We start from the raw sequence: 26,824 nt of genomic DNA, 5'->3' as shown, positions 1-26,824 counted from the left end.
AGTCAATCTGTTCAAAGAAACATATCTCTATCTAGTAATTGCACCTGATTTACTGGCATTCCTTGAAACAGTAGCATAATATATATGCAAGTTACTGGATAATAATTCATTTCTCAATTTGTCATGCAGAAAATACTTGGGAAATCAGTAGCTACCAAATGTGTATGAATGTTGTTCAATATTAGATAAAAAAAAAAAACCTTTAGGTAAAGGTTCAATATCAGATAAAGAACCTTTAATTTGAAGCTTATGTCTTATCTATGGTAACACCTATGAATACAACTTACTGCTGTGTCATGATCACGAATAGCCTTGAAATCTTGTAATAACACCCGGAACAGAGTTACATACAGCCAACTTTTTTAGTTTACTCTGTCTGGAAGCAATAATGTAGTACTCACACAAGCAGGCATAGGAGTCCTTCGGATTTAGGCTCAAACCTTGGCTCCTTCAATTACTAATTTAGTATCCTCAGGCAAATAACTGCTTTGAGCCTCAGTTCCCTCATTTGTAAATTGGGAGTATTAAGGATGATTGTGATGTTTAAGCACAATAATACATGTACAACACTTGGTAGAACAGCTGCTGTGTGGTAAGCACTCAGGAAATGTTAGCTGTCATTACATATCACACGGTGCTCTGCGAACATGAGTCATAGCTAAGTACTTGAATATCCAAAGTCATGTAATAAACTAGAAATGAGTGATGTGTTTCATGAGTATCATTGAAAAATAAGGGTGATGGGCATTAAGGAGGGCATGTAATGTGATGAGCACTGGATCTTGGCAAATTGAATTTAAATAAAAAATTAAAATTAAAAAAAATTAAAAATTAAAATAAATAAAAATAAGTATGTAGATATGCATTCAGATTACATTGAATGTTCATAATTGCTACAATTTTAATCATACAAAGCCAGCTACACCCTCATATTCATTTATCCACCCATGCATTATTCTTCAACAAGCTTCTTGTGTACCTATTGCTATCTGGTGTTATTCTGGGCCAGTATTTCTCAGCTTCCACCCTAATGACATTTTGGGCCAAATAATTAGTTGCTGTGGGATGGCTATACTCTGTATTGCAGGACATTCAACAGCATCCCACTAGATGCCAGTGGCACCCCCACCACCCATGACAACAAAAATGTCCCAGACATTGCCAACCATCCCTTGGTGGTAGTGTAAAGTTGCCCCTGGTTGATATTACTGTTCTAGACAGTGAGAACACAAACATGAATAAGGCATTGCCCTTGCCTTGATAAACAATCATGGAGGTCTGGGAAGCCAATATAGAAAACATATAATTACCATATTCATCATCATCATCATAGCCATTTATTAAGAACTTATTGTTTCAGAAATTTTACATTTAGTACTTAATGTCCACATAACCCTGTTAGAAATCAATACAATAAGCAATAAATATAATAATGTTACAGTGAAAACATTGAGATTCAAAAATAAAATCACTTTCCCAACCTGAGATTACTTAAATCCAATATACACAAATACACATATAAAGTGCTAAAACAGATAAGAAAGGTAGGAACACCTTTGTGATCAATGAAAAACATATCCCATTTATGAACAACAGTAATAGAGACCTGGGGCTTTGGGAATAAACTTTTAATGCAGCTGGAACTGGACACAACACAGCTAGGAATGCTTGGTTCTTCTGTCCCCTTTAATGACACCACAAATGTCTTCTCATTCACCTACTGTTGCTAAACATCCCCATTATATACATCCAACCAAGTGCAAGCAGAATCAAGCATTTTTTGTCCAACTTCTCTACCTTAAATTACAAGTACAGAACTTCTTATACCAAATTAGGAATTTTCTGTTAAAAATATGTGTCTTCCTTACTGGTCTATTGCAATTACTCTTGTAACATCATATCACCATTTAATTTAATCTGAATGCATCCCTATAAATATCTTCAAATAATACTAGAACCACCCCATGAAACAGATCGATCATATGGTTTTCGATATTCATGAACTTAGCTATGACCCATATTTTCAGATCATGGTATAGTTGGTAGTAACAGCTAACTTGAGAGGGGAACAGGTGTCATTCATGTCAATGTCCCACTCGGCCCCTAGTATAGTGCCTAGCAGGTAGTGAATGGTCAATCAATATTACATGATTTAGATATATGTATGTATACACACATAAATACGTGGATAATGCATGGATGGATAGATGGATGGATGGATGGATGGATGGATGGATGGAAGAAAGAAATAGCACTGAGGAAGAAATCTTTGTAAGCTCATTTCAAGGAGGACTAAAAAGAAATCCTTTCTCTCCAAGCATCACTACCTAGCATAGACTAATCACTACTCCATAATTCTCTCTACCCAAGCATATGTCTAACTGAATAGGAAGAAGGAGAGTGATGTATCGCTTCTTTCCATTATTCATTAATTGGCCCTTAACACAGGTACAAATCCTTCATGCAAACAGGAAGAATTACTTCAAGTTATTACAGCTAATCCTGATTATCTAATTCAATAACCATAGAAAATCCAAATACTGAGATTGTAAAGACCTTTACATGGCTAGCACTGTAAAATTCCACCTTAATATTTATGGTTTTGTCCCAAAGAATTTTCAGTAGGATGAGACCTTAAGCAACCTAGTCCAACACTTTCATTTCAAGGACTGAGAAAATATAGTCAGAGAGAACTTATTCAAATTCACCTGACTAACCCATGGATGAACTAAGGATTTATCCCCAGTCTGCTGAACCACTGTTTACTGCTTTTCCTGCTAGGTTTGGAGTGGACCTAAATCCAATTCTTCATATTACAAATGGAACATTTGAACACAGACAAGAAGTGACTTGCCCAAGGTCATAGAAGAAGGAGGATTGGAGAACCTAATGAAATTTAATAGTCAAAATTGTTTCTGATGACAAAAGTTTTTTAATTAATACATCTAAGGTCACTCATGGAGACAACAAAAGTTAAGCTCCTGTTGAAAATAGAAATAACAATTTTTAAGTTGTGGTCCTCGATTCACAAATAAATTCAACAGTAAAATAATATTCATATTTTATTTCTACTGAAAAGAAGCAATATTGAAAGATCAGACTCTTATGGCCTCATTTCAAGACATAAATACCAGAGTATATTCTGGCTGGGACCAGTGGAATTTCAACTTCACAACAAAAGCCATCTAGAGCTTGAAGAGATGTCCTCACATCAGTTATGAGATCCCAATCACTGATCCCAGTCACCAAAAAAGGGTTTCGTTAATAGACTCTTCTGTGCATCATAAATTGTTAAACAGCTTATTTCCAAAATTATCAAAACAAAATACTGGATGTTTTAAGGCTAAGGCATTGATTCTCCTCAAATTAACATAATCTAGAACATTTGCTAAATTTGTCAAATAACTGAAAAATAATTAAGCTCATACACTGATACATGTGTAACATTCAAATAAATGTTACCAGAGCACTATCAAGATAAAAAAGCTTAGCTTAATAAAAGTTCCTGAGAACAAATACATAGTTAAGAGTGAAACTACAGAGTAGACCAATAATATATTTCCATTGACTACAAAAGTAAATCATAGGGCAGCCCCGGTGGCCCAGCGGTTTAGCATCGCCTTCGGCCAGGAGTGTGATCCTGGAGACCAGGGATGGAGTCCCACATCTGGCTCCCTGCATGGAGCCTGCTTATCCCTCTGCCTGTGTCTCTGCCTCTTTCTCTCTCTGTGTCTCTCATGAATAAATAAATAAAATCTTTTAAAAAAATAGTACATCATAAATTACCAATAATTTGGATACTTTTTGAGGGTATATCATTATACAAGTATTATTTATGGAATGAATTTAGCCATAAAAATTAAATGACATTTTTATGTTATTAGTCATTGTATGTGTGTGTATATATATGTATATATGTACACACACAACTATATATATATATATATATATATATATATATATATAAAATTAAATGTTGCTTATCCCTTTCAACCAATGATCATAATTTCTCTGCTTTTAGCCTATGGTTGATCTGTAGTTATAAAGATTTGGACAAACAGAAAATATTTCACTGTGGTGATTTTGAATTTGTTGAAATCCTTTCACAGATATTATGTCTTTTCTATATATAAGGAGACCCAGAGAAATTAAGGGACTTGCCTAAAATGATACAACCATTTAGCTGCAGAGCCAAACAGAATTTAGGATTCTTGATTCCAGCCCCAAAGGTAAGAGGCACTTTGATGAAGGGGAAGCATCATTACACTAGGACTTGGATTCCAGTCCTAGCCTTGCTACAGAAGCGAGTTTCTTCACCATTCTGGGACTCAGTTTTCTCCTTCCAAAAAGAGCTACTGCATAGTGGTAGCCATCACTGTTGTTTGGTTATCATGGCATACTGAGCCCTCACTATGTGCCAGGTGTACTTTACAATGTACACTCTAGCTTCCCCCCCAGGGGGATGCTCAGGCTCCAGAGTCAGGTAGGCATGTGTTCAGGTCACAGCTCCATCACTTACTAGCTCTGTTACCTTGAGCAAACTAACTTATCTGTGGCTCAGTCTCCCCATCTGCAATGGAAGCAATAAAAATTTCCTAATCCATAAAGTTCTTGCAAAACCTAAAGAAGACAATGCCTGTGAATAAAGTGCTGTACCTGGTACACAGTAAATGTTGAATAAATATGAGCTAATCAAGTTTTCATCAATTCTTGTACTATAAATACTGATAGAAATAGGATGGGGCATGAGACAATATAGCCTCTAAGGATTGATCTGGTTCTATCTGCCCCCTTAACTCCGCTCTGGGGAATAGTATCATTATGCTCATCGAATTTCTCCTGGAGTGACAAATATTGTATGTGACTGATTTCATTGCAGATGATCCATCATCAAAATAGCATTTAAATGATTTCTCACATACTCAGGAAAACTAACCTGAAATTCTGATGAAAATTTTCTATTTCCGTTTTAATGCATCAGTGATTTTTTCTAAAGATGCATTAGTATTTAGTAGTGTACTGTTGAAAATTGTTTGGAGAGACACATTTAGGGTGTACTGACACTATGTGGGACATGCTGTTTGTGACTGTATATTTGGAGGAATCATTAATTTAAACCATACTCTTTTTAAAGGTTTGAGAGGTAAGACTGGACCGCTGGGCCTTGCTGGAGAGAAAGGTGACCAAGGAGAGACTGGAAAGAAAGGACCTGTGGGACCAGAGGGAGAAAAAGGGGAAGTAGGTCCAGTTGGACCTCCTGGAGCAAAGGGGGACAGAGGAGAGCAAGGAGACCCAGGGCCGCCTGGAATTTGTAGATGTGGAAGCATCATGCTCAAATCTGCCTTTTCTGTTGGCATCACAACCAGCTACCCAGAAGAAAGGCTACCAATTATATTTAACAAGGTCCTCTTTAATGAGGGAGAGCACTACAACCCTGCGACTGGGAAGTTCATCTGTGCCTTCCCAGGGATCTATTACTTTTCTTATGATATCACATTGGCGAATAAGCATCTGGCAATCGGGCTGGTACACAATGGACAGTACCGGATAAAGACCTTTGATGCCAACACGGGGAACCATGACGTGGCTTCGGGGTCCACGGTCATCTATCTACAGCCAGAAGACGAAGTCTGGCTGGAGATCTTCTTCACTGACCAGAATGGCCTCTTCTCAGACCCAGGTTGGGCAGACAGCTTGTTCTCCGGATTTCTCTTATATGTTGACACAGATTATCTAGATTCCATATCAGAAGATGATGAGCTGTGATCGGGACTGATATCCTGAATGTTCCGAGATTCCTGTGGCAGACACTTTGATTTAATCTGGGGCCCTGGAAGGTGGAGCAAGCAGAAATGAGATCCAAAGAGACTCCCACTCAGATTCCAAAGCATTTACAGAGAATTCTAACAGAATCTATTAAAACAAGATGAACCACCAAGTGGTTGAAACCACACCAAAATGAATTCTATAAAACAATAATCCCAGATAAGAATCCTCTCCAAAACAATGTTCATAAATATTTAAACAAGTTAAAGACAATGTTAACAAATTTTCTATTAAACTCCCAGAGTAATAAAATCAGCTGGCAATGATATTGTCTCATTAAATCTTCATAAAATTACATTTTTGCTTGCTATTTAAGAGAATCATAACACCCTAGAAAAAGTCTCTAACAATTCTCAAAGTCAAAAACTAAAGGTAAGAGGTACTGAATAATTTGAGGCAAGCTAGAGTGAAGTGATAACTTACTTTGTTTTATTATTTGTTCCTTCACACTCATATATGTATTCATTCAACAACTCTTTAGTAAGCCTGTGTCACCCAGACACTGTGGTACTGGGACAGATTTAATAATGAGTTAAGACAAAATCTCTACTTCACACAGGCTGGTGTGTGATGAGCATACTGTCACAATTCAGTGAGATGAACACCTGACAAACAGTCTGACTCGAAGCTGGATGCACATGGGACCTGCTCTTCCTGGAGACGAGGGCCAGAGAAGGTTCCATACACGGAAAAATGCTAAGCATGCTAAGTTGTGTTTGTTTAGGAGGTGGGAGGGATACAAAGAAAACATGAATTCAGTGGCTCCACTCACCCCATCTCATCCTCAAAATACCCCTGGTATTTGCCTTCGGAAAAGGGTGTTAGAAAACTCAAAGATAGAGGGGCCCGGGAGAGGTATCGGAAATGAAGAGAAACAGGTTACTGAGATCAGCCAGGAGGTTATTCTCCTAAGCCTTTAGCTTACAGTTTCCCAAGACAATTATTATTCCTCTTAGCTTGTGTACAAATGACAGGACTACATTGTCAGGAGGCATTTTTTCTCATGGATTTCCAGGGTATTGAATTCAAGTAAAGTGAAGCATAGGCCTACTGATTTATAGTAAACTGATGGGAGTGAACAGGAGAAGGAGGGAGAGAGAGACCAGACGTGTGAGCAAATAATAGTCCCTTCCAAGCCTCACGGTTCCTGCAGTCCCACCGTCTCTTGGGGTGGGCATCTTGTTCCCCACAGCTACACAGTTCCTCACTGTTCCATCTCAGTCATGATTCTCTTTAATCTGCTACTCCCTCAGTCATAGGATTCCCTTACTCCCTTCCTTTTAGTAGCTCCTAATCCTCCTTACATGTGTTCTGTCTTGGCTCACTCATTTAATAGACATTTGAAATGCCTCCTATGCGTGAGTCACCACAGAGTTCTGTGAAGGTGGAGGAACACTGAGGTGAGTATGGCACAGCCCCTGCCACCAAATTTCTAAAGATATGAGAAAGGAAATGACACACATGCCCATATACAAAATACCAAGAGTTCTAGAAATGAGCAGGCTAAAATATGTGAAGTGCTAAACTGAACATAGAGACAAATGCTCTGAAAGAACTGCTGAGGGAAGCAGGCTTACTTTCAAATTGAGGGGTGAGAGAGGAGGCTTGGGAAGTCTCCTCTGCCTCCTGGGCCTTCCAGGTAGGTGAGATGTAAAGTGACTAAAGTGAGGACAGAGGTAATAATGGGGACAAAGCATGAAAGTAAGAACAAAGACCCAGAAAAGCCTCGAATGCCAGCCTGACAAATGTGGACTTCATTTACAAGGAACCATGGAGCCCCTGTGTGCTCCAGAGCTGGATCTGCCATGATCAGAGGTGACATTTATAGTGATCACACAGCAGTGTGTGAGGGCAATGCTTGCTTCTCTCATCAGCAGACCTATCTCCCATCATCTTCTGCCTGCCATGCTTTGCCCACTTGCTGCTCTCCTTCTGACTCAGGACATAAGTCTGGAAGGCCAAGAGCAATGAAAGTAGAAAAGAAGAGAAAACAAAGGTGGTTGGAGATAGTCACCTGCCTCTAGATAACAGCTGAGCCTGGAAGGCCAGACTACAAAGTGTAACAAAGAGCCAACAGCAGAAGCTCACCTGGGGAACATGAAAATATGGGCCCTTTGAAGACAATGGGATTTGCTGGAGAAACTGGAAATGGAGGAATTATTGCAGACAGTCATGACCACAAGATTATTGTGTAATTTAAATTTTTTTCTGATCATGATCCATTAATACATTCAGTTTGTGGACATTGTTTACCTATCTTTTAAATGTTTCTTTCATGACAAAGCCTATTTTGAGTAGCTTTTTTGTGCTTCTACAACTGGTTCTAGGCCAAAAGATGAATTTTTATTTTGAAATATCTGGTGGGATTGTGATGGGTACCAGAGAGCTAAAATGGGAAAGGAAAGACTATTTTGATATTAAAAGGATAAACTCCTTAAGCAAATGTAGGTGTCTTTTGTTCCTTGAAAAAGAAATGACAGATACCATTTATCCACATTTATGAGTATTTGTGTAAAAAAAATAGAAGACTAATTTTGGTTTAAATAATTCTAAGTCTCATTCCAATCATTCTTTGTAAGGGCTTACTTGTAATGAATATGTATTAAGAGAGATTTATTAACTATATAACATCTTGTTCCAGAAGGATTTAGAGTTACTTGCAAAGACAGACAAACAGAAAGAATGCATTAGTCAGAATCAGGTGAGAATAAAAGAGCAAAGCAAATTTTTAAAAAGCGACACCAACACAAAACTGTGTAGATAAACATGTGTGTGCCTTGGAGCACACTTTTGGGACACGTGTGTTTCCTTGTACCTATGCACTCCTGGGTCCTTCATCATTGTGAATGATGTTGTTGGCAGTGATAAAAAAGAAAGGTTTTATAAACTCTGAATATACTTCTTCTCTGCCACTATGTGAAAAAAAGATCATGGACATAAAAATATTTCAGAAATTGGCTAACATGTTATTTGATGACATCCTCTCTCTTGCCTTCTATAGCTCCACTTCCAGCAAAAACATCCATACCCAGCCTATCACCAAAGCCAAACCTAAGGGACATTGTAGCCATTGTTCTTCACCTCCCCACTGAATAATTTTGTTCAGTATAAAATTCTTAATGGTTCTAGCTCTTACACATACAGTTCTGAGTCATCACACCTTTCCATTCCCAGTGCCAAGATTTTGTTCCTATACTGATCGTTACTTCCCTAGACAAGTAAAATCTTTCCAAATGACTCTCTGCCTCCAGCCGCAACCCCCCAGTCCATCTTCCACAAATACAAATCCGATCGTGTCAATCCACAGCTTAAAGGCCAGTGATGGCCCCCCAAACCCTGCAGTATGAAAGAGGCCTTGAACTTTTGGGGGCTTTGCTATCTGGTATTCATTCCATATCCTTTTTCTGGTATTCATATCTAACTTTTCTTCTGAAGGACCACCCTCTTTTACATGCTAAGTCTTTGAGCTTCTAAACAGAATGGACTCTTGTACTATGTAAATCACTGGGCTGAACAATCAGAACATAGCATTCCACTCACCAAAATTATAGGTCCTGGTGACTAAAATACTGAGACTTTACTGGGACTCTATAGGAGAGAATCTCATTCTCTCCCATTAGACTTGAGCCTGTGATCCTCTACGAGCCATCTTACCATCACAGAGCATAATACCATTTGAAATGGAGCCACATACAGATAGGGACAGAGATCCATACAGTAGGGACACATACAGTGGGGACAGAGATAAAGAGAGTCACCATTCAAACACTAGATATGCCTGTACCCAGTATTCCTCTGGACTTTTCAGTTATGATAGTCATTCCATGCCATTTTTATCAAGCCTTTTGGGGTGAGTTTTCAACCACTTGCAAAAGATATCCTAGGGGCATCTGAATGGCTCAGTGATTGAGCGTCTGTCTGCCTTGGCTTAGGTCATGATCACAGGGTCCTGGCATTGAATCTGGCATTGGGCTCCCTGCAGGGAGCCTGCTTCTCTCTCTGCCTGTGTCTCTGCCTCTCTTTGTGTCTGTCATGAATAAATAAATAAAATCTTTTTTTAAAAATGATATCCTATCTCATATTAATACAGACACCCTTTAGCAAGGCACATTAGGCCCTTGGGAATCCAGCCTCTGTCTACTTTTATAGTCATAGCATATAATCCAAGCAAATGGAAGATACTTGCAGCTCTAGGATGCCTTATTTTCATGTGCCTCAGGGCCTTAGCACATGCTATTTCATTTGCTCCTCATGTCATTATTTTCTTCTTTGCCTGCTTAGCTCACTTTTCAAGACCCAGCTAGAAAGCTACTTCCTTTTCTCTAATATTCCTCTTCCCCTGTGTTCAAGGGAAATCAAAAGTGACCTCACACATCTCCCTTATGATCTTTGAATGAGTACAGAGTCACAATAGCCACAGTGAACATGTGGCACTATTTTAAATGCTTTATGTGTATTAGCTCACTTGGTCCTCATGGCAATTACTCTATTTTACAGATGAGGAAACTGAGAGACAGAAAAGATAAGAAACATATTAACAAAATAGGGCCACAAAGACCCAGGCAGTTGGGCACCAGAGTCCACTCTTAATCATCGTGCAGGGTCCTTCTCCTATTACACGCTCATTCTACAGCTGTGCATCATTGCACTGCCCATATATTTCCTTTCTTTTTCAGATTTTATTTATTTATTTATTTATTTATTTATTTATTTATTTATTTATTTCAGAGAGACAGAGAGAGAGAGTGAGTGTGAGCAAGTGGAGGAGCAGAAGGGGAAGGAAAAAATATCAAGCCGACTCCGTGCTGAGCACAAAGCCTGACACAGGGCTCAATCCCATGACCCTGAGATCATGACCTGAGCTTAAATCAAGTATCAGACCTTAGCTGACTGAGCCACCCAGGTGCCCCTGCACTACCCATATATTTCTACATTTGGCTATCTATCCATCTTTAATACTCAAGGGCTGTACGCAGTGCTGTTCTTAATATGTGCTCAATAAAAAAACATGGTGAATTGATCAATGCCAAGTTCTTTTTAGCCTCAATTTTTACATGTGTTTCATGGACCAATTATTGCACTGTGGGGAAAGTGCCCCGTTCCTCCATCCTCTTCCTTTAATGCTTATAATCATCATTTTCCTCCTATTTCAGCTAAGCCCATCACAATCAGAACTGGCTCCTGCATGATCAAAATATGCCGTGTGGCTTGACCGGGCAGCTCTGCAAACTCTAGGGAGACAAAGCTACACTCACCTCCCTTTCTCTGCACAAGAAACAAAGACTGGCCCTGGGACAGGTGCCAAGTGTATGGGTCTGGTTTAATTCTGCCAAGGAGAACTCAGGCAATCTTTTACATCATATCACCATGTTTATCATTATGCTGAGAAAAATCAGGCAGTCTGAACTCCTCTCCATTTTCCTCAAAAGACAGTCCCTGTACTTAGGATAGTTAGGACACACACACACACATTCTTGTCCAGATTAATCCTGATAGAAGCCAGGAGCAAGCAGGACTACATTGTGCACAGGCCTGGTGTGTCCCTGAGTGTGGCTGGTACTCAAGCCTAAGACACCTCAAATATTTTGGGTAACTGAAGAGTCCCATGGAGAAAAAAAATTAAAGAACACACACGCATAAAATCTTCAATGAGTAGTGTTTAAATGCTGTACCAGGGTTTCCAGAAACACACTGATGTTTCTTTTCCTTTTTTTCTACCACAGGGTTTCTCAGCCTCAGCAATATTGACATCTTGAACCAGATCATTCTTTGTTCTGTGGCTTGGGTCAATCCTGTGAATAGTAGGATGCATAGCAGCAGCCCTGGCCTCTACCCAGTAGGTGCCAGTAGCACCCCCTCCTGTCAGGGCAATCAGCCCTATCTACAGACACTACCACTACCAGATGTTCCCTGAGGGGCAAAATGGTTCCCAGCAGACAACCATTTCTGTACAATCTGGTCATGGTGACAGAGTCTGCTCAGTCCCCACAGTCTACCTTTTTGCCAACAGCCATTTTCCAGCTGATCTTTTCTTTTAACGGACTTAAGCAACCTGGCTGGTCACCATTTCAAGGAAGATATTTTTTTCCCCTTTCAAGGGATCCTCTAGTTGAAGGGTAACCTGTCCTCAAAGGCACACAAAAAGCAGCAAGAAGCTGTGCCCTCATCCCGGTTCCTTCTTGCTGTGGCCAAAATATTTCTTTTGCGTTTTGTCTAAGATACAAAAATCACAAAGTCTCCAATTTCTGAGAATGTGTGCCAAGAAAATAATTATTAATGTGGGCAAAGGTTTAATTACAGAGAAAGCCTTGCAGCAAAGTTTGTAATATGGAACACTGGGAAATAGCCTAAGTGATAATAGAATATTGGTTAAATGAGCTGTGATACTTTCATCCAACAGAATATATGGAGTGTCATTAAAAGTGGTGAGGATAGAAATGCGTAGCCCCATAAGATCTTCATGAAGTACAAACAGAACAAAGTGGATCACTGAGAAGTATTTCAGTAATTATGATACTTTTAAAGTATGTTTGCATATGTGCATAGAAAAAAATGGATGGGGATCCCTGGGTGGCGCAGCGGTTTGGCGCCTGCCTTTGGCCCAGGGCGCGATCCTGGAGACCCGGGATCGAATCCCACGTCAGGCTCCTGGTGCATGGAGCCTGCTTCTCCCTCTGCCTATGTCTCTGCCTCTCTCTCTCTCTCTCTCTCTCTCTCTCTATGTGACTATCATAAATAAATAAAATTTAAAAAAAAAAAAAAAAAAAAAAAAAAAAAAAAAAAAGAAAAAAATGGATGAAAATGAATGATTAATAGGCATTTTTAAGTTTCCACTCTTTTGATCTTTATTTTCATTTTATAATAAACATTTTACATAAAATGTTTTTATATAAGCTCTTGGACAGTCAGGATAGTTGCACACTATTATGCTCCCAAAGGATTGCAGAGAAAAGTCTAAGGAGAAATAGAAAAAAAAAAAAAATTAACTAAAATTGTAGGCTAAGTGTGAAACAACATCATCCTTTAAGTTTTCTGATGGCATACCCGGATGTCTATTCCAGAGGATTCTTTAAAGCAAGAGTAAACCAAAATAATCCTAGTTTATATATATATATTTTAAATAATCCCACCCTAACTTGAACAGGGAAGGAAATGAGTCTTGAATTGACATCATTTTATTGAATTTTTATTAGTCCGGAACTATAAACCCAATGGATTAGCCACAGTATGAAGTCATTCCAAATTGATGCATCTGTCGGATGGCAAAGGCATTTATGAGCAGCAATATGAAGAAGACCAAGTCCATGGCTTTGTTCCAGTGCCATCGTGAAGGTGGTAGAATTTATTGAAATAAAGCCTTGCCCAATACAGTCAGAATTCCAAGAAATGATCTGAAAGCACTAGCACTAGAAAAATCATAAACTCTAAGGGGTTGCATAGATACTCGTACATTACAAAAGTGCTATCTTTTACCAGATTGCTCGTGAGATGCTGCCTTGGCTGAAATAAACAGCAGGAAAAGGCGAAGTCTCTGTAATCTATCCCTACCACAGCTTCAGATAACATTCTTGGCACTGCAGTGCATCCCTGCTGTTATTGAAATTATTCTGGAACAATGAGAGGGAGTTGCAAGTACTTTCTACAGAAGACACCCAGGTCTCACTATACTCACAACTAAAATTATAGTGCAGGGGCCTGAGGTGGTCCAGTTGGTCAGATTATTGGCAAAAAATAATTAGATGGTTGGTAGGTGAGATTGTCAGGGTCCAGAATACATATTCATCAATATACCGTGATACACACACACAGAGACACACATGAAGTTCATACCCACTTGATGTCCCGTAGGCATAAAATTCAGATTAAATTTAGGATGTCCAATCAAATTTAAATTTTAGGTAGCACAACACCTCATTATTGAGTATAAGGATGTCCCAAATATTTCACTGAGGTTTTTTTGTTTTTGTTTTGTTTTGTTTTTGCTTAATCTGGCAACCCTACTGTCCTAGAATTCACCTGCAAAGGCATAATGTGAATCCAAATGACCTTCAGAAGGACTGTGCATGTAGTTTGTCCTATAATAAGAAGGAACTTTTCTTATAAGAAGGAATTATTAGCTTCCCAAAAGAGCTTCAAAGAACTAAATTTAACTGAATCAGAAAAGACATAAGAAAGGCTGGTTAGAATGTCAGAAGATACAAGATCTAGCCCCAATGGTTATGATAACCAGCCTTGTGTGACTTTTCTGACAAACCATCTAAAACCAGTAAGTCTGGGGGATCCCTGGGTGGCTCAGCGGTTTGGCGCTGCCCTCAGTCGGGGGTGTGATCCTGGGGTCCTGGGATCAAGTCTCCCATCGGGCTCCCTGCAAGGAGCCTGCTCCTCCCTCTGCCTGTGTCTCTGCCTCTCTCTCTGTATCTCTCATGACTAAATAAATAAAATCTTTAAAAATCAATCAATCAATCCAGTAAGTCTATTTCCACTTTTATATCCACAGTGGAAAATACGCAGCTGACTTTCTTTCTCTGAACTCATGGCAGACATTGTTAATCGATCTTTGTATTCCTTCCCACTGTGCCCACGGGCAGCCTCAGGATCTTGTTCAACCAAATGTGCAGGCAACCATCATTCATCAGGCACTGGCAAGAGTCTACCCTTGAGATGAAATTGTTTGCCTTCCCTGAATTAAATGAGCCTTGGGTTTCCTTTCTGGCTCTAATGGAAGTTTGGCATTCTTTGGAATTCTAATTCAACTCTGAAAAGCAAGATCATATCAAGCTTCACACCCTTGATTAAAAGCAAAACATGGCAGCTGTCTTTTTTGAAGTAGAACTTTTTCAAGAGCAGGAATAATGGACACAGGAGTCCTGCTTTGATCGGACCCTTTGGGAGCTGGATGCCTCCAACCTCAGTGGAGGACATGGCAGGTCCTGACTCTCACCTTCAGCAATGACTTTGACTCCACTTCACTTCATGTTTTCACTTCTTTCTGCACAGCAGGGTTTATCCTACTACTCACTGGCTTCCTCTCCCTCTATACATCTTTTCTACCTCATGAATTCTGCTTTCTCACAATCCCAACTTCTCATAGCCTCTTGTAGTAATGTGCTGGTTCATTACATCATTTTGTTTCAGCTCCAATAGTACAATCTGCCTGATTCTCTCTTATTTGCCCCAGACTGAGGGTGTCAAGGCTTAGCTGACCCCTGTTTACCAAGGGGGCGGTCAGGGGTTGGCTGTTAGTTCAGTCAGCATCCATTAGTCCTGTCACCTAGAACTGTAAATATCTGGTATAAAACATGGTTGCCTGGGCAAAGTCCATCAGCAGGGGATATTGAGGGGGGTAGAGGGAATCAGGGGGTTCTGTTTTTCTTCTTTTCAAAAGGATGTGATAGGTACCACGATGTCCAGTTCATAACTTCACAGGTCTTTTCAAGGACCAAATATGATCATGTATGTGAAAAGTGACTGTTTTACCTGGTTTCTTCCAAAACCAGAACCTGAGGCAAAAATCTGAGTGTAAGGAGCCCATTTGAGAGGTGCAGGAAACATCAGTAGGGAGATGAGGAAACAGTAATGTGTGTTACTAAGAAACTGCCACAGTAGCTGCCTGAAGCTCATCCAAAAGGGAAGCTAGGGGAAATGGGGTGAAACACACACCCAGTGTTATGTGAAGCAGTAATAAGGGAGAACAGTTAGTGGGACAAAGGACCACCAGGTAGCACCCAAACAAATGCCAACTCTTTTTGCACCACTATACTTACTTGGACAAAGCAGAAGAAACATCTTTCTCCTATGTACTCCTCAATTGTATTTTAATGACTTCTGCTGTTTGTCCCTATACTCGTGTTAGTTTGCTTTCAGCTGTATAAAATGATGATGAATAGAAGAGGGCTATATTTGTCTTCTTTCCCTGGTCCTATGTTCTTAAGGACAATCTTGAGCCATACACATGTTTTAATACCCACAACAACCATGTCATGAACAAGACAACAGTAATACACATTGTGAGGACACAATACAAAACTTCATCCAATGATAGGACTTGAGATAAGCTTCTGCTCAATCCCATTCCTCTGTGACAGTGCTGAACCAACGAAGAGATACTCTCAGAAGTCACAAATGAACCAAAACACTGGTTTTCCTACAGATAGTATGAAATCACAGAATATCATTTGGTTATGAAGCTGAAACAAACTTCCCAATGGTTGTCTCTTGGTCTATCTAGACTTTGGGGACTATTTGTCTTGCATATCAGAATCTTCCCCATTCAGCCTCAGCAAGGACCAAGGTCTGCCTTGCCTCAAGTCAAGTTCATAGAACCCCAGATGGGCCACACCTGCAAGTGGCCCTTTGCACATAGCCTACTCTCAAGAATGATGCAAAGACTAGTGGATTCTAGACTCTTGCCATCTCCAGTCAGAGAAACTATCCCTCCTCCCTCCCTCCATGGGAAGGAATCATTGAAAGATACAGATAAGTCATTAGCAATTTCAAGCCATAAATGCGTAGAAGTTCCTATTTTTCAGGGTGGCAGAAACAGGGTGAGGAAAACAATGCTTTCTTAGCCCACATCTAAGTGAGAAGAGCTGATCTGAAAACCTATTTCCCTTTCAATTCTCAATGACCAGATAGGAGTGAGCCATTAGACAAGCAGAGGGGCCTGCTCACAGAAGAATCATTTTCAATTACTCTTTCATCCTATCACACAGATATCAATGCATTTAGGTCTGTAGAGAAACCATAAATGCTTCAGTAACTAGTGTTCTATCTTCTTGTTCATCCCATCTCACACACTGAGATTGCTAGTAAACTCTGCAGTGAGCATTTAGCAAAAGGAGTTTAAGAATGTCAAGACCGAGGCTCCAATATGTCAAAAGGAAAACTGTTTCTTTGGGAATATTTCTTCCTTCTCAAAACAAGGTAAGAAAATAGCAATACTGCTTCTGCTTCAAGGTTTACTTTGATGGCCGAATGGAATATGGCCAGTTTGCTTGTTAAGGTACTGACCTCTAGTGGCCAGCAATGATGACTACTCTCTGCTAGAGAACGAACATTCTAAGATTTTACAAACCCAGGTGTAAGCATGGAGAGGCTTTGAAGATCATCTTTCACTGCCCACCTCATGTTATAGAAGAGGAATTAGAGATCCATAAAAGATGAGTAACTTATCGGTGGTCGCTAAGATGGAACTGGAGCCAAGCTCTGTCTTTCATTGCGTTTCATCTCTTCCCATTGCCTAACGCTTCTTTCAAAGCTACTATTCCACTTGTGCTGCACTTGACAAATAGTGTGACAGTGACAATAGTTCAGTTCCAGACACCCCTTCTATGAGATGGTAAACAGCTAGAAGGTAAGAATTTTTTCCTAATCGTCTTTTAATATCTAGTCCTTTTCACCATGCCTGCCACAGGACAAGTAGGTAATGAATGTCAGATGGATGGACAGACATATTTTAACTTGAAATTGGAAATCTACAAATACCAGGAGATACTTGACTTTTTATCCTATCAGCAAATGGCAGACCCAAAATTTGAGGCCAGCAGTTCAGTCTTAAAGGCTAAAACCTACCATCCCAACCACTTACTCCAAGGACCTCTACTACTAACAATGGTCTTCCTGAATTTCACAGAAGCAGCCTCTGTGGCTATTGAGTTAACACAGCTGATTCAAGAGAAGATTATGCTTTTTCAGATTCTCAGTCCTACTGAGTTTTATCCTCAAATAATGACCCAATGGAAACTTTCCTTCGTATGTTCGTTTGTTCCTTCAATCATTCAACATATATTTATTGTCTACTATGTTCCAGGAATTTCCCTAAGTAATAAGAACCCAGTGGGAAATACAAAACAATATGTCAACCACTATGCAAGTGGTAATAAGCTCTGGAAAGATAAAGATGGAAGACGTGTAGTGATGGCAAATCCTTCTCTAGTCTTGGTGGAGAAGTGGGTTAGGAGATAATCCTGAAGGATTCCAGCATATATTGGTACCTCAAAGAACACGTGAGTAAACCTCAGGACCCCTTGGTAAAATAATCCAGTAGGTAGTGAAAGGACAGGATCTCCATATAGTAAGTAACAAAACTCATGTTTCCCTCTCCCAACTATTTTACCTAAAATTTACTTGTCTTTGGAGGATGTTAGTGATCTTCGCTGATACCTACCTTCTGGCTCCTAAAATTCTTCTTCCTCTCCCTACCCTTCTGTCCCAAATATAGATATAAATCCTTTCTATAATTTCCCACAGCACTACAAGACTATGTTGGAACAAGTAAAAGATTTTAATAAAGTCTTCCGCAAACAAGAGAGGAATTATAGCAGAATTACAGAAAGCTGGCAACCAGATATGATGGCACTTGGGGCCCAGAGGCCACCCTCATGAGGTTGGCCAAGCTCCTGTTGGATTGCTTCCCTATCCAGCCCTGTTAGCCAGCATATGGCAATGTTCATCTTTCCCTACTGCCCTGGGAAATTCCTCAAGCACATCAAAGCACCTCACAGCCCAAGCCCAAGAGAGCAGACTGGTGCATAGTGGCAAGTATTCCCTTGCCCTGTGCTCTAAATTCCATCTCTCAGATAGTGAGAACACAGGCAGCTACCAATTTACAGATGGCTCTTACTCCAGAAATCTATTTGCTAGACAGTTATTTGGAATCTGCCATGCATTTCCCAAAGCATCAACAGTGATTGAAGTCAGAAACAAGTCCAAGAAAATTCTATTTATATCCTGGTCCATTTAAGAATGTTAGAAACATAGCTTCCCAATTTGACAGAAATGAGGAAGTGAGTATAGATGCTCCTGGGTACTCTCTATGTCAACAGATCATCGGTTCCAATATAAGAACCCAAATCCTCTTCCTGCCAGGTCCTCAAGAATTCTGCATTAAGGGACAAAGCACAGATGTCTACAGAGAGCTATGGCTGCAGACAGCAAAAAAGGAAAATTCTTGACCCAGAATCATTAAAAAGGTTTTTCCTAAATTGTGTCTAGCAAACTATGTTTCCAGGGTATAATTAGCATTTGGTGCATTTGAAGAAAATACATTACAATTTTTGGCACCACAGGATATGAGAAAAATAGATGGATCAGTGCCCAATGAAGTAGAGCCTGTTTTTTTATTGAAATGTTGTCAGCAACTCCTCTGTCCAGTGAGCTCAGAAGGTCTCCCTGAATAAGATCTTGTTTTGATGAAGGGTCATCTGAGAAACTACTCTCAATTATGCAAATGTAAGACAAGGGGACATACCTACTACCTCGGGAAATGGGAATACAATAGGATTTTCTATGATATGAATGGATGCTGCCCTTTCTAAATGCCCATCATAGTCCTTGACATCACTGAACAAATTTGCAAAGTGGCCAAGGACAAAAGTGGTTTAGGCACTGGACTCCTTGTTGAATTTCAACAGCATTTAAACCTTTCTGATAGGGGAGCCTGGGTGCCTTAGCTGGTGAAATGTCTGCCTTCAGCTCAGGTCATGGTCCTGGGGTCCTGGAATGGAGCCCTATGTTGGGCTTCCTGCTCAGGGGGCAGTGTGCTTCTCCCTTTCCCTCTGCCCCTCCCCTGCTTGTTTTCTCTCTCTCTCTCTCTCTCTCTCTCTCTCTCAAATAAATAAAATCTTTGAAAAATAATAAAAAATAAATAAAACCTGAAAAACTTGGATGGTCCTAATTGAGCTGATCAGTCAGAAGGGATACTTGGCACCCTGGAGGGCAATTCAACATGAAGGAAGGGGTTCAGGGACTGGAGACTGGAGACCAGAGTTTCAAATCAGAACTCAAGTGACTCGGGGGAGAGAGGAAGGAAGTTTCAAGTGTAGTTGCTGGTTTAGGCATAGCTTGTGACTGAGGTCTTAAACATCTCCAGATACTGGGAACAGTGGCAGATTATGCTTGTGTAAACCATATTGGAGAAACCAGGGTTTCTCAATCTGGGTGCTATTGACATGTTGACACAATTTTTTTATGGTGGGGGATAGAGAACTGTCCTGTACACTGAACGATGTTCAGCAGCATCCCTGGCCTCTACCCACTAGATGCCACTAAGAGATTCCCTAAATTGTGACAACCAAAAATATCCTCAAACTTTGCCAAATGTCTCCTGGAAGGACCAAATCAATACTGTTTGAAAAGTAGTGGTATAAACTAAAAAGTACAACCATGAAATCTTAAATGTGAGGAAATGTGAGGAATCTGGTATGAATATTTGGACTGTCAGACACATCAATGCATCCGAAAGCAAAAATGTTCAGCCTTCTTGGGGCCACTTACTGCTGTAATGAACTAGACTCCTCTGTTCTCTCTCCGTTGGCATTTGGATACAGGACTACCTCTTAAATGGAGTAAGTCTCTCAAATTTTATGAACAATTCTAAGTGAAATTGATACTTCAAGGGGGAGACACTGGATGCCCTGCTAATAAAGGCAAATACATTTTTGAGCAACTACTTAAAAAATGAAAGTATTGTGATGATATTTATATCCTAAGCTGGTGAAACAGGTCATAGCAATGAGATGCTTTCAAGGAAAGTAGCTGGAGAGAGAGAGAGAGAGAGAGAGAGAGAGAGAATATAAAAATTAGAGGAAAATAAGCTTTTTGACAAGAAAAATATGAGAACTCACAATTCATACTAAGAACAGCAGTTTTCTCTGATATGTAAGAGCATATCCAATTATTTCAAGCTATGACATGTAACTCTAAATAAAATGAATCTTATAGAATTTTATTCTCAATAGCTCAGACAACTTTCTTAGGAAGGGAGAATCTTTTGAAAAGAAGCAAATGAGAAGAAAGTCATTGCAATTCAAAACAAGCTGAAAATCTTTGCCCTGGAGGAAGAAAATTAAATGCTTTAATATCTATAAAATAAAAATAGGCTACACAACCAATATATCTGAATCAATAAATGTTCCACTTACTATAGAAACAAGAGGTTCAAATTTGATGGAGTTCAAGTTATATTTCAGAGGAGATCTATATAATTCAGTAAACTGGAAAATATGAATCAAATGTTGAAGAGCATGATTTTATATCATTAATGACTCAAAGGTGATACTTTGGCTTCCAAGCTGAGCTTTATTTTAGTGATGTGTTCTCCCTTATGACATATTTTTCTTTCATGGAGAAAGTATCAGCTACAATCAAAAATATTATAAAATTCTTGGGCAGCCCGGGTGGCTCAGCGGTTTAGCGCCACCTTCAGCCCAGGGCGTGATCCTGGAGACCTGGGATCAAGTCCCACGTCAGGCTCCCTGCATAGAACCTGCTTCTCCCTCTGCCTGTGTCTCTCTTTCTCTCTCTCTTTCTGTGTGTCTCTCATGAATGAATAAATAAAATCTTTAAAAAATATATTATAGGGGATCCCTGGGTGGCGCAGCGGTTTGGCGCCTGCCTTTGGCCCAGGGCGCGATCCTGGAGACCCGGGATCGAACCCCCACGTCGGGCTCCCGGTGCGTGGAGCCTGCTTCACCCTCTGCCTGTGTCTCTGCCTCTCTCTCTCTCTCACTGTGTGTCTATCATAAATAAATTAAAAAAAAATTAAAAAAATATATATATATATTATAAAATTCCAACAACTGAGTGTGAATGACATACTCATCCAAAGCTGTACTTGTGTTCCAACTGTTCGTGTGAAAAGCATATTTTAACTATTCATTGATCTAAAAAATGGGCCATGACAGCTTTCCTCCAAAGAGAATATAGCATGATAGTCTTATCTCAAGTTCCATGATTTTTCCGTGTTTATTCCAGTGTCCTAATCTCCCAAAGAGGGTTCTAACTCACCATGCTTTAGTGGCATACCTTTTAAGGCATTAAACACATTTGCCTATTTTTTTCAAGAATACAGATAAAAATTACATGCTTCAGAGTCCTATGTAAAAAAAAAGACAATATTTCATTTGTTCATTCATTCACTTCTTCATCTATTTAAAGATGTGACTGCTACAGTCACTAATGCTACATAACAAATGACTCCAAAATGCAATGGCTTAAAACTTTCACTTTATTATGCACGTGGATCCTGAAAGCCAGCAATTTGAATAGAGCACAGCTGATTCACTAATCTCTACTCCACAATATCTGATGCCTCCATTAACAAAAGTCAAACCCTAGAAGTGACTCAATAATTAGGGGCTGGAAATATCCAAAGACTTCTAACACACATGTCTAAGACCTTGGCCAGGATGACTCAAAGACTAGAACTGCCAAACAGAGTGTGTGCACCTGCTCTTTCCATGCTGGCTAGATCCTTCACAGTGTGGCGGCCTCAGAATAGTCAACTTATATAGCATCTCAGGACTCTAAGCATAAAAGTTCTAGCAAACAACATGGAAACCACATCATATTTTGTGACTCAGCCTCAGAAATTAGCCAGCAAGTCAGCATCACTTGCACAATACCCAACTGTCAATGAGATTATAAGTTCACTCAGATACAAGGGGAAGGAAAACAAACTCCAATTCTCAATGGGAGGAATTCAAAGAACTTGGAGGTTTTGTTTTAAAACAACCACAAAAGCATACGAACACAGAGCACAAATTTTTATTATTTAAAATAATTTTTAAAATAATATAACTATTTTATGGCAGAACTTAAAAATAATAAGGAATATTTTGAAAATCCTTATGCTAATTAATTTCAAAACAAAGAAAAGAACAATTTCCTAAAAATATACAATACTAAAACTGAAAGAAGGAGAAATTTAGCTCTTTTCCTCAGCACTGCCTGCGGAGGTTGGCAGCCATCTATTGCTGGGCATCATGGCTACCCTCAGACCTCTGGTGAAGCCCAAGGTCATTAAAAAGAGGACCAAGGGGATCCCTGGGTGGCGCAGCGGTTTGGCGCCTGCCTTTGGCCCGGGGCGCAATCCTGGAGACCCGGGATCGAATCCCACGTCGGGCTCCCAGCATGGAGCCTGCTTCTCCCTCTGCCTGTGTCTCTGCCTCTCTGTCTCTCTCTGTGTGACTATCATGAATAAATAAATAAATAAATCTAAAAAAAAAAGAGGACCAAGAAGTTCATCCGGCACCAGTCAGACCGATATGTCAAAATTAAGCGCACCTGGCAGAAACCCAGAGGCATTGACAATAGAGTATGCAGAAGATTCAAGGGCCAGATCTTGATGCCCAACATTGGTTACGGGAGCAACAAGAAAACAAAGCACATGCTGCCCAGCGGCTTCCAGAAGTTCCTAGTCCACACCGTCAAGGAGCTTGAAGTGCTGCTGATGTGCAACAAATCTTACTGTGCAAAGATTGCTCACAATGTCTCCTCCAAGAACCACAAAGCCATTGTGGAAAGAGCAGCCCAGCTGGCCATCAGAGTCACCAATCCCAATGCCAGACTGTGTAGTGAAGAAAATGAATAGACAGACAGCTTATGTGCATGTCATATTTGTGTTAATAAAACCATAAAACTACCAAAAAAAAAAGGAGAAATTTAAAACCCAAATGGGCTTATAAACATCAAGGAAATAGAATCATTGATCACAAATTGAGCTACAACCACCCCTCTACCCTCCACAAATACATTATTTTCTGAAGAAGATATACAATGAGCCAATAAATTCAGTGAATTACAGAGCTCAATGGCACTACTCATAGGGAAATGCAAATTAAAACCACAGTGTGATACCGCTTCATATCTACTGGAATGACTATCAAAAAAGTGGAAAATAACAAATATTGGCAAGAATTTGCAAAAATTAGAGCCCTTGCATGTGACTGGTGGAAAATAAAATGGCTCAGCTACTATGGAAAAGAGTAGCAGTTCCTTAAAAAGGTAAACAAAGAATTACCATATAACCCAATGATCCACTCCTAGGTATGTACCTAAAGGAATTCAAAACAGGGACTCAGGGGCACCTGGGTGGTTCAGTCCGTTAAGTGCCTATCTTCAGCTAAGGTCATGATCCCAGGACCCTGGGATTGAGCCCCACATTGGGCTCCCTGCTCAGTGAGGAGCCTGCTTCTCTCTCTACCTCTCCCCACCAGCTTGTGCTTTCTTGTTCACTCTTTCCCCGCCCCCACTAAAATAAATAAATAAATAAATAAATAAATAAATAAATAAAATAAACAAACAAATAAATAAATAAACAAACATAGGGACTCAGACAGACATTTGTATGTGACTCTTCATTGCAACATTATGCACACTGACCAGTAGTGGAAACAACCCAAGTGTCCATCAGCAGATGAATGCCTAAGTTAAATATGGTGTATCTATATAATGGACTATTATTTAGCTTTAAGAAAGAAATGACATACTGACACCTGCTACAACATGAATAAACCTTGAAAACATTACGCTAAGTGAATTAAGCCAAACACAAAAGGAAAATGGTTGTGTGATTCCATTTATATGAAATAACTAGAATAAGCAAATTTATAAAGACAGAGAGTGGAAATTGGAGGTTGCCAAGGGCAGGATTAGGTCACCAGAGGGAGAAAAATAGAGTTATTGTTTAATGGGTACAGAGTTTCTATTCTGGGGTTATGAAAAAGTTTCGGAAAGAGATAGTGGTGATGATTGCACAATGCTGTGAATAGAACTAATGCCTCCGAATTGTACACTTAAAAATGGCTAAATATATATATATTTGAAAGTTATATATATATATATATATATATATTTGAATGGCTATATATATATTTGAAAGTTATTAAGAGAGTAGATCTTAAAAGTTAAGTTTTCATTGCAAGAAAAAATTGTAACACTGTGAGGTGATGATTGTTAACTGGATTTATTGTGATCATTTTGCAATATATAAAAATATCAAACCATTATGTTGTACACCTAAAACTAATGTAATTTTATATGTGAAGTATAACTGAATATAATAGGATAAAATGATTAAAATGATAAATTTTATGTTATATATATTTTAACACAATAAAAAAGTCTCCAGATCCAGTTTTACAGACAAGTTTATAGAACAGATCGTGTGTGCGTGTGTGTGTGTGTGTGTGTAAGAAACAGAAACAGATACAAAGACAGAAAGGCAGGAGGAGAGAAAGTGAGAGGGATATAGAGAGAGATTAGTCTGCTTTGTTTGAGATTCAAATATCCCTTTCACTAGGATGCCTGGGTGGCTCAGCGATTGAGCATGTCTGCTTTCAGCTCAGGGCGTGATCCCGGAGTTCCAGGATTGAATCCCACATCAGGCTCCCTGCAAGGAGCCTGCTTCTCTCTCTGCCTATGTCCCTGCCTCTCTCTGTCTCTTTCATGAGTAAATAAATAAAATTTTAAACAACAAAAAATATATATATCCCTTACACTAAAACAAAACAAGGACAATACAAGAAAGGAAAAAAATAATAGTCCAATTTCACTGATGAACACAAAGGCAAAAAAATAATCAATACCAAATATTGGTAACTAAATTCAAGAATTATTTTTTTGGGCAGGTGGGTGGCTCAGCGAGCGCTGCCTTCAGCCCAGGGCGTGATCCAGGAGACCCAGGATCGAGTCCCACGTCCGGCTCCTTGCATGGAGCCTGCTTCTCCCTCTGCCTATGTCTCTGCTTCTCTCTCTGTCTCTCTCATGAACAAATAAATAAAATCTTTATTTAAAAAAAGAATTATTTTTTATATTATCTTGACCAAGTTTAGTGTATCCCAGAAATGCAAGAAACGTTTGACATTAAAAAAGCCTGTTAATGTAATTCACCACATTAAAAGATGAAAGAAGAAATCATATTTGATTACCTCAAAAATGCAAGAATAAAAGCTTATGATGTGATTCAACATTTGTTCTTGATTAAAAGCTCTAGCCAGCTCAGAACACTTAACCTAAAAGAATGAGATTTTTGCATTTTGATTCAAGATAAATCTGCTAGATTCATTTATTTTGCTTGCATAAGAAATTTTGTAAAAAAAAAAAATGATGTTTTTGAATTATGCTTTTTAATAATTTCAGAAAATTCTGACATTATAATTCTTATGATTTAGTTCAGTTAAATATTAAAATATCAGAGAAGTCATAATCAGAAGGTTAATTAGCACAAGTGTGGTGAACAGAGCCTATCTCTTGTGACAGTTGATTGCATCAAATAGATGATCTTGTACAATATACATCTGCTATAGGTTGAACTGTGTCCTGCCAAAACTCACATATAGATGCCCTAAGCCTCAATATGACTGTATTTGGAGATAGGGATTTGACGAGCTCATTATGGTTAAACGGGGTCAGATGAGTGGAGTACTAATCCAATAGGATCAGTGGCCTTGTAGGAAGAGGAAGATGGGGTGCCTGGGTAGCTCAGTCAGTTAAGCATCTACCTTCAGCTCAGGTCATGATCCTGGGTCCTGGGATTGAGCCCCACAGTAGGCTCCCTGCTCAGTAGGGAGTCTGCTTCTCCCTCTCCTTCTGCCCCTCCCCACTTGTACTCTCTGTCAGCATCTCTGTCTCTCTCTCTCTCAAATAAATAAATAAAATCTTAAAAAAAAAAAAAAAAAGAAGAGGAAGAGGAAGAGAGTTCTCTCTGTCTCCAACTGAATGCACCATGGAAAGACCATGTGAAGACACAACAAGAAGGCACCCATCTATAAGCCAAGAAGAGAGTTCTCACTGGAAATTAATGCATTGGTACTATGATCTTGGGCTTCCCAGCCTACAGGTTGTGAGAAAATAAATCTCTATTGTTTTAGCTACCCAGCCTATGGTATTATGTCAAAACAGTCTGAGCTAACTAAGACAACAAAATCCACATTTCTTTTTTTACACTTAATAAGATTTACAGCATTTACTGTATGCCAGGACTTGACAAATCTTAACTTAATAATTCTCATATCAACCCTCTGGAGCAGTTACTACTATTAACTTCATTTTATAAATGAGGAAACTGAAACCTAGGAAAGTTAAGGAAGTTGACCAAGGTCCCTCATTTCAGATCCACCACTCACCTCCATCCTCCTTACTCTCTTCTTGGGGGTCATCAGACATGACATGGGCCTCCTCAGTGCTCCTCCATGTCCCCCAACCACTCTATTTTCCC

The 26,824-nt window shown here is 39.4% G+C and overlaps 2 protein-coding genes and 1 long non-coding RNA gene across 8 annotated transcripts in view; 2 read left to right on the top strand and 1 right to left on the bottom strand.

Moving 5' to 3' along the window:
• C1QTNF7 (C1q and TNF related 7) overlaps positions 1–8,264 on the top strand; it is a 106,578-nt gene extending 98,314 nt beyond the window's left edge. For all 6 annotated transcript variants that reach the window (XM_038533348.1, XM_038533344.1, XM_038533347.1 and 3 more), the window contains one exon: positions 5,135–8,264. In XM_038533348.1, the coding sequence (XP_038389276.1) occupies positions 5,135–5,766 (632 nt within the window). In that variant the 3' untranslated portion in view covers positions 5,767–8,264. The remainder of the gene's footprint in view (positions 1–5,134) is intronic.
• Positions 1,315–15,765, bottom strand: LOC119871239. The gene is made up of 2 exons (XR_005357195.1): positions 15,591–15,765; positions 1,315–5,830 (listed from the first exon to the last, which is right to left on the bottom strand). It is a non-coding gene; the product is annotated as an uncharacterized LOC119871239 (long non-coding RNA).
• Positions 15,766–22,589: 6,824 nt separating this feature from the next.
• On the top strand, positions 22,590–23,197 carry LOC479087 (60S ribosomal protein L32-like). Its single transcript, XM_038533699.1, has 2 exons — positions 22,590–22,622; positions 22,835–23,197. The coding sequence occupies exons 1-2, from the start codon at positions 22,590–22,592 to the stop codon at positions 23,195–23,197; spliced, it is 396 nt and encodes a 131-aa protein (XP_038389627.1).
• Positions 23,198–26,824: the final 3,627 nt, after the last annotated feature.

Source organism: Canis lupus, chromosome 3 (assembly GCF_011100685.1).
Source record: "Canis lupus familiaris isolate Mischka breed German Shepherd chromosome 3, alternate assembly UU_Cfam_GSD_1.0, whole genome shotgun sequence".
Taxonomy (NCBI): Eukaryota; Metazoa; Chordata; class Mammalia; order Carnivora; family Canidae; genus Canis; species Canis lupus.
This window is presented reverse-complemented; position numbering and strand designations above follow the sequence as displayed.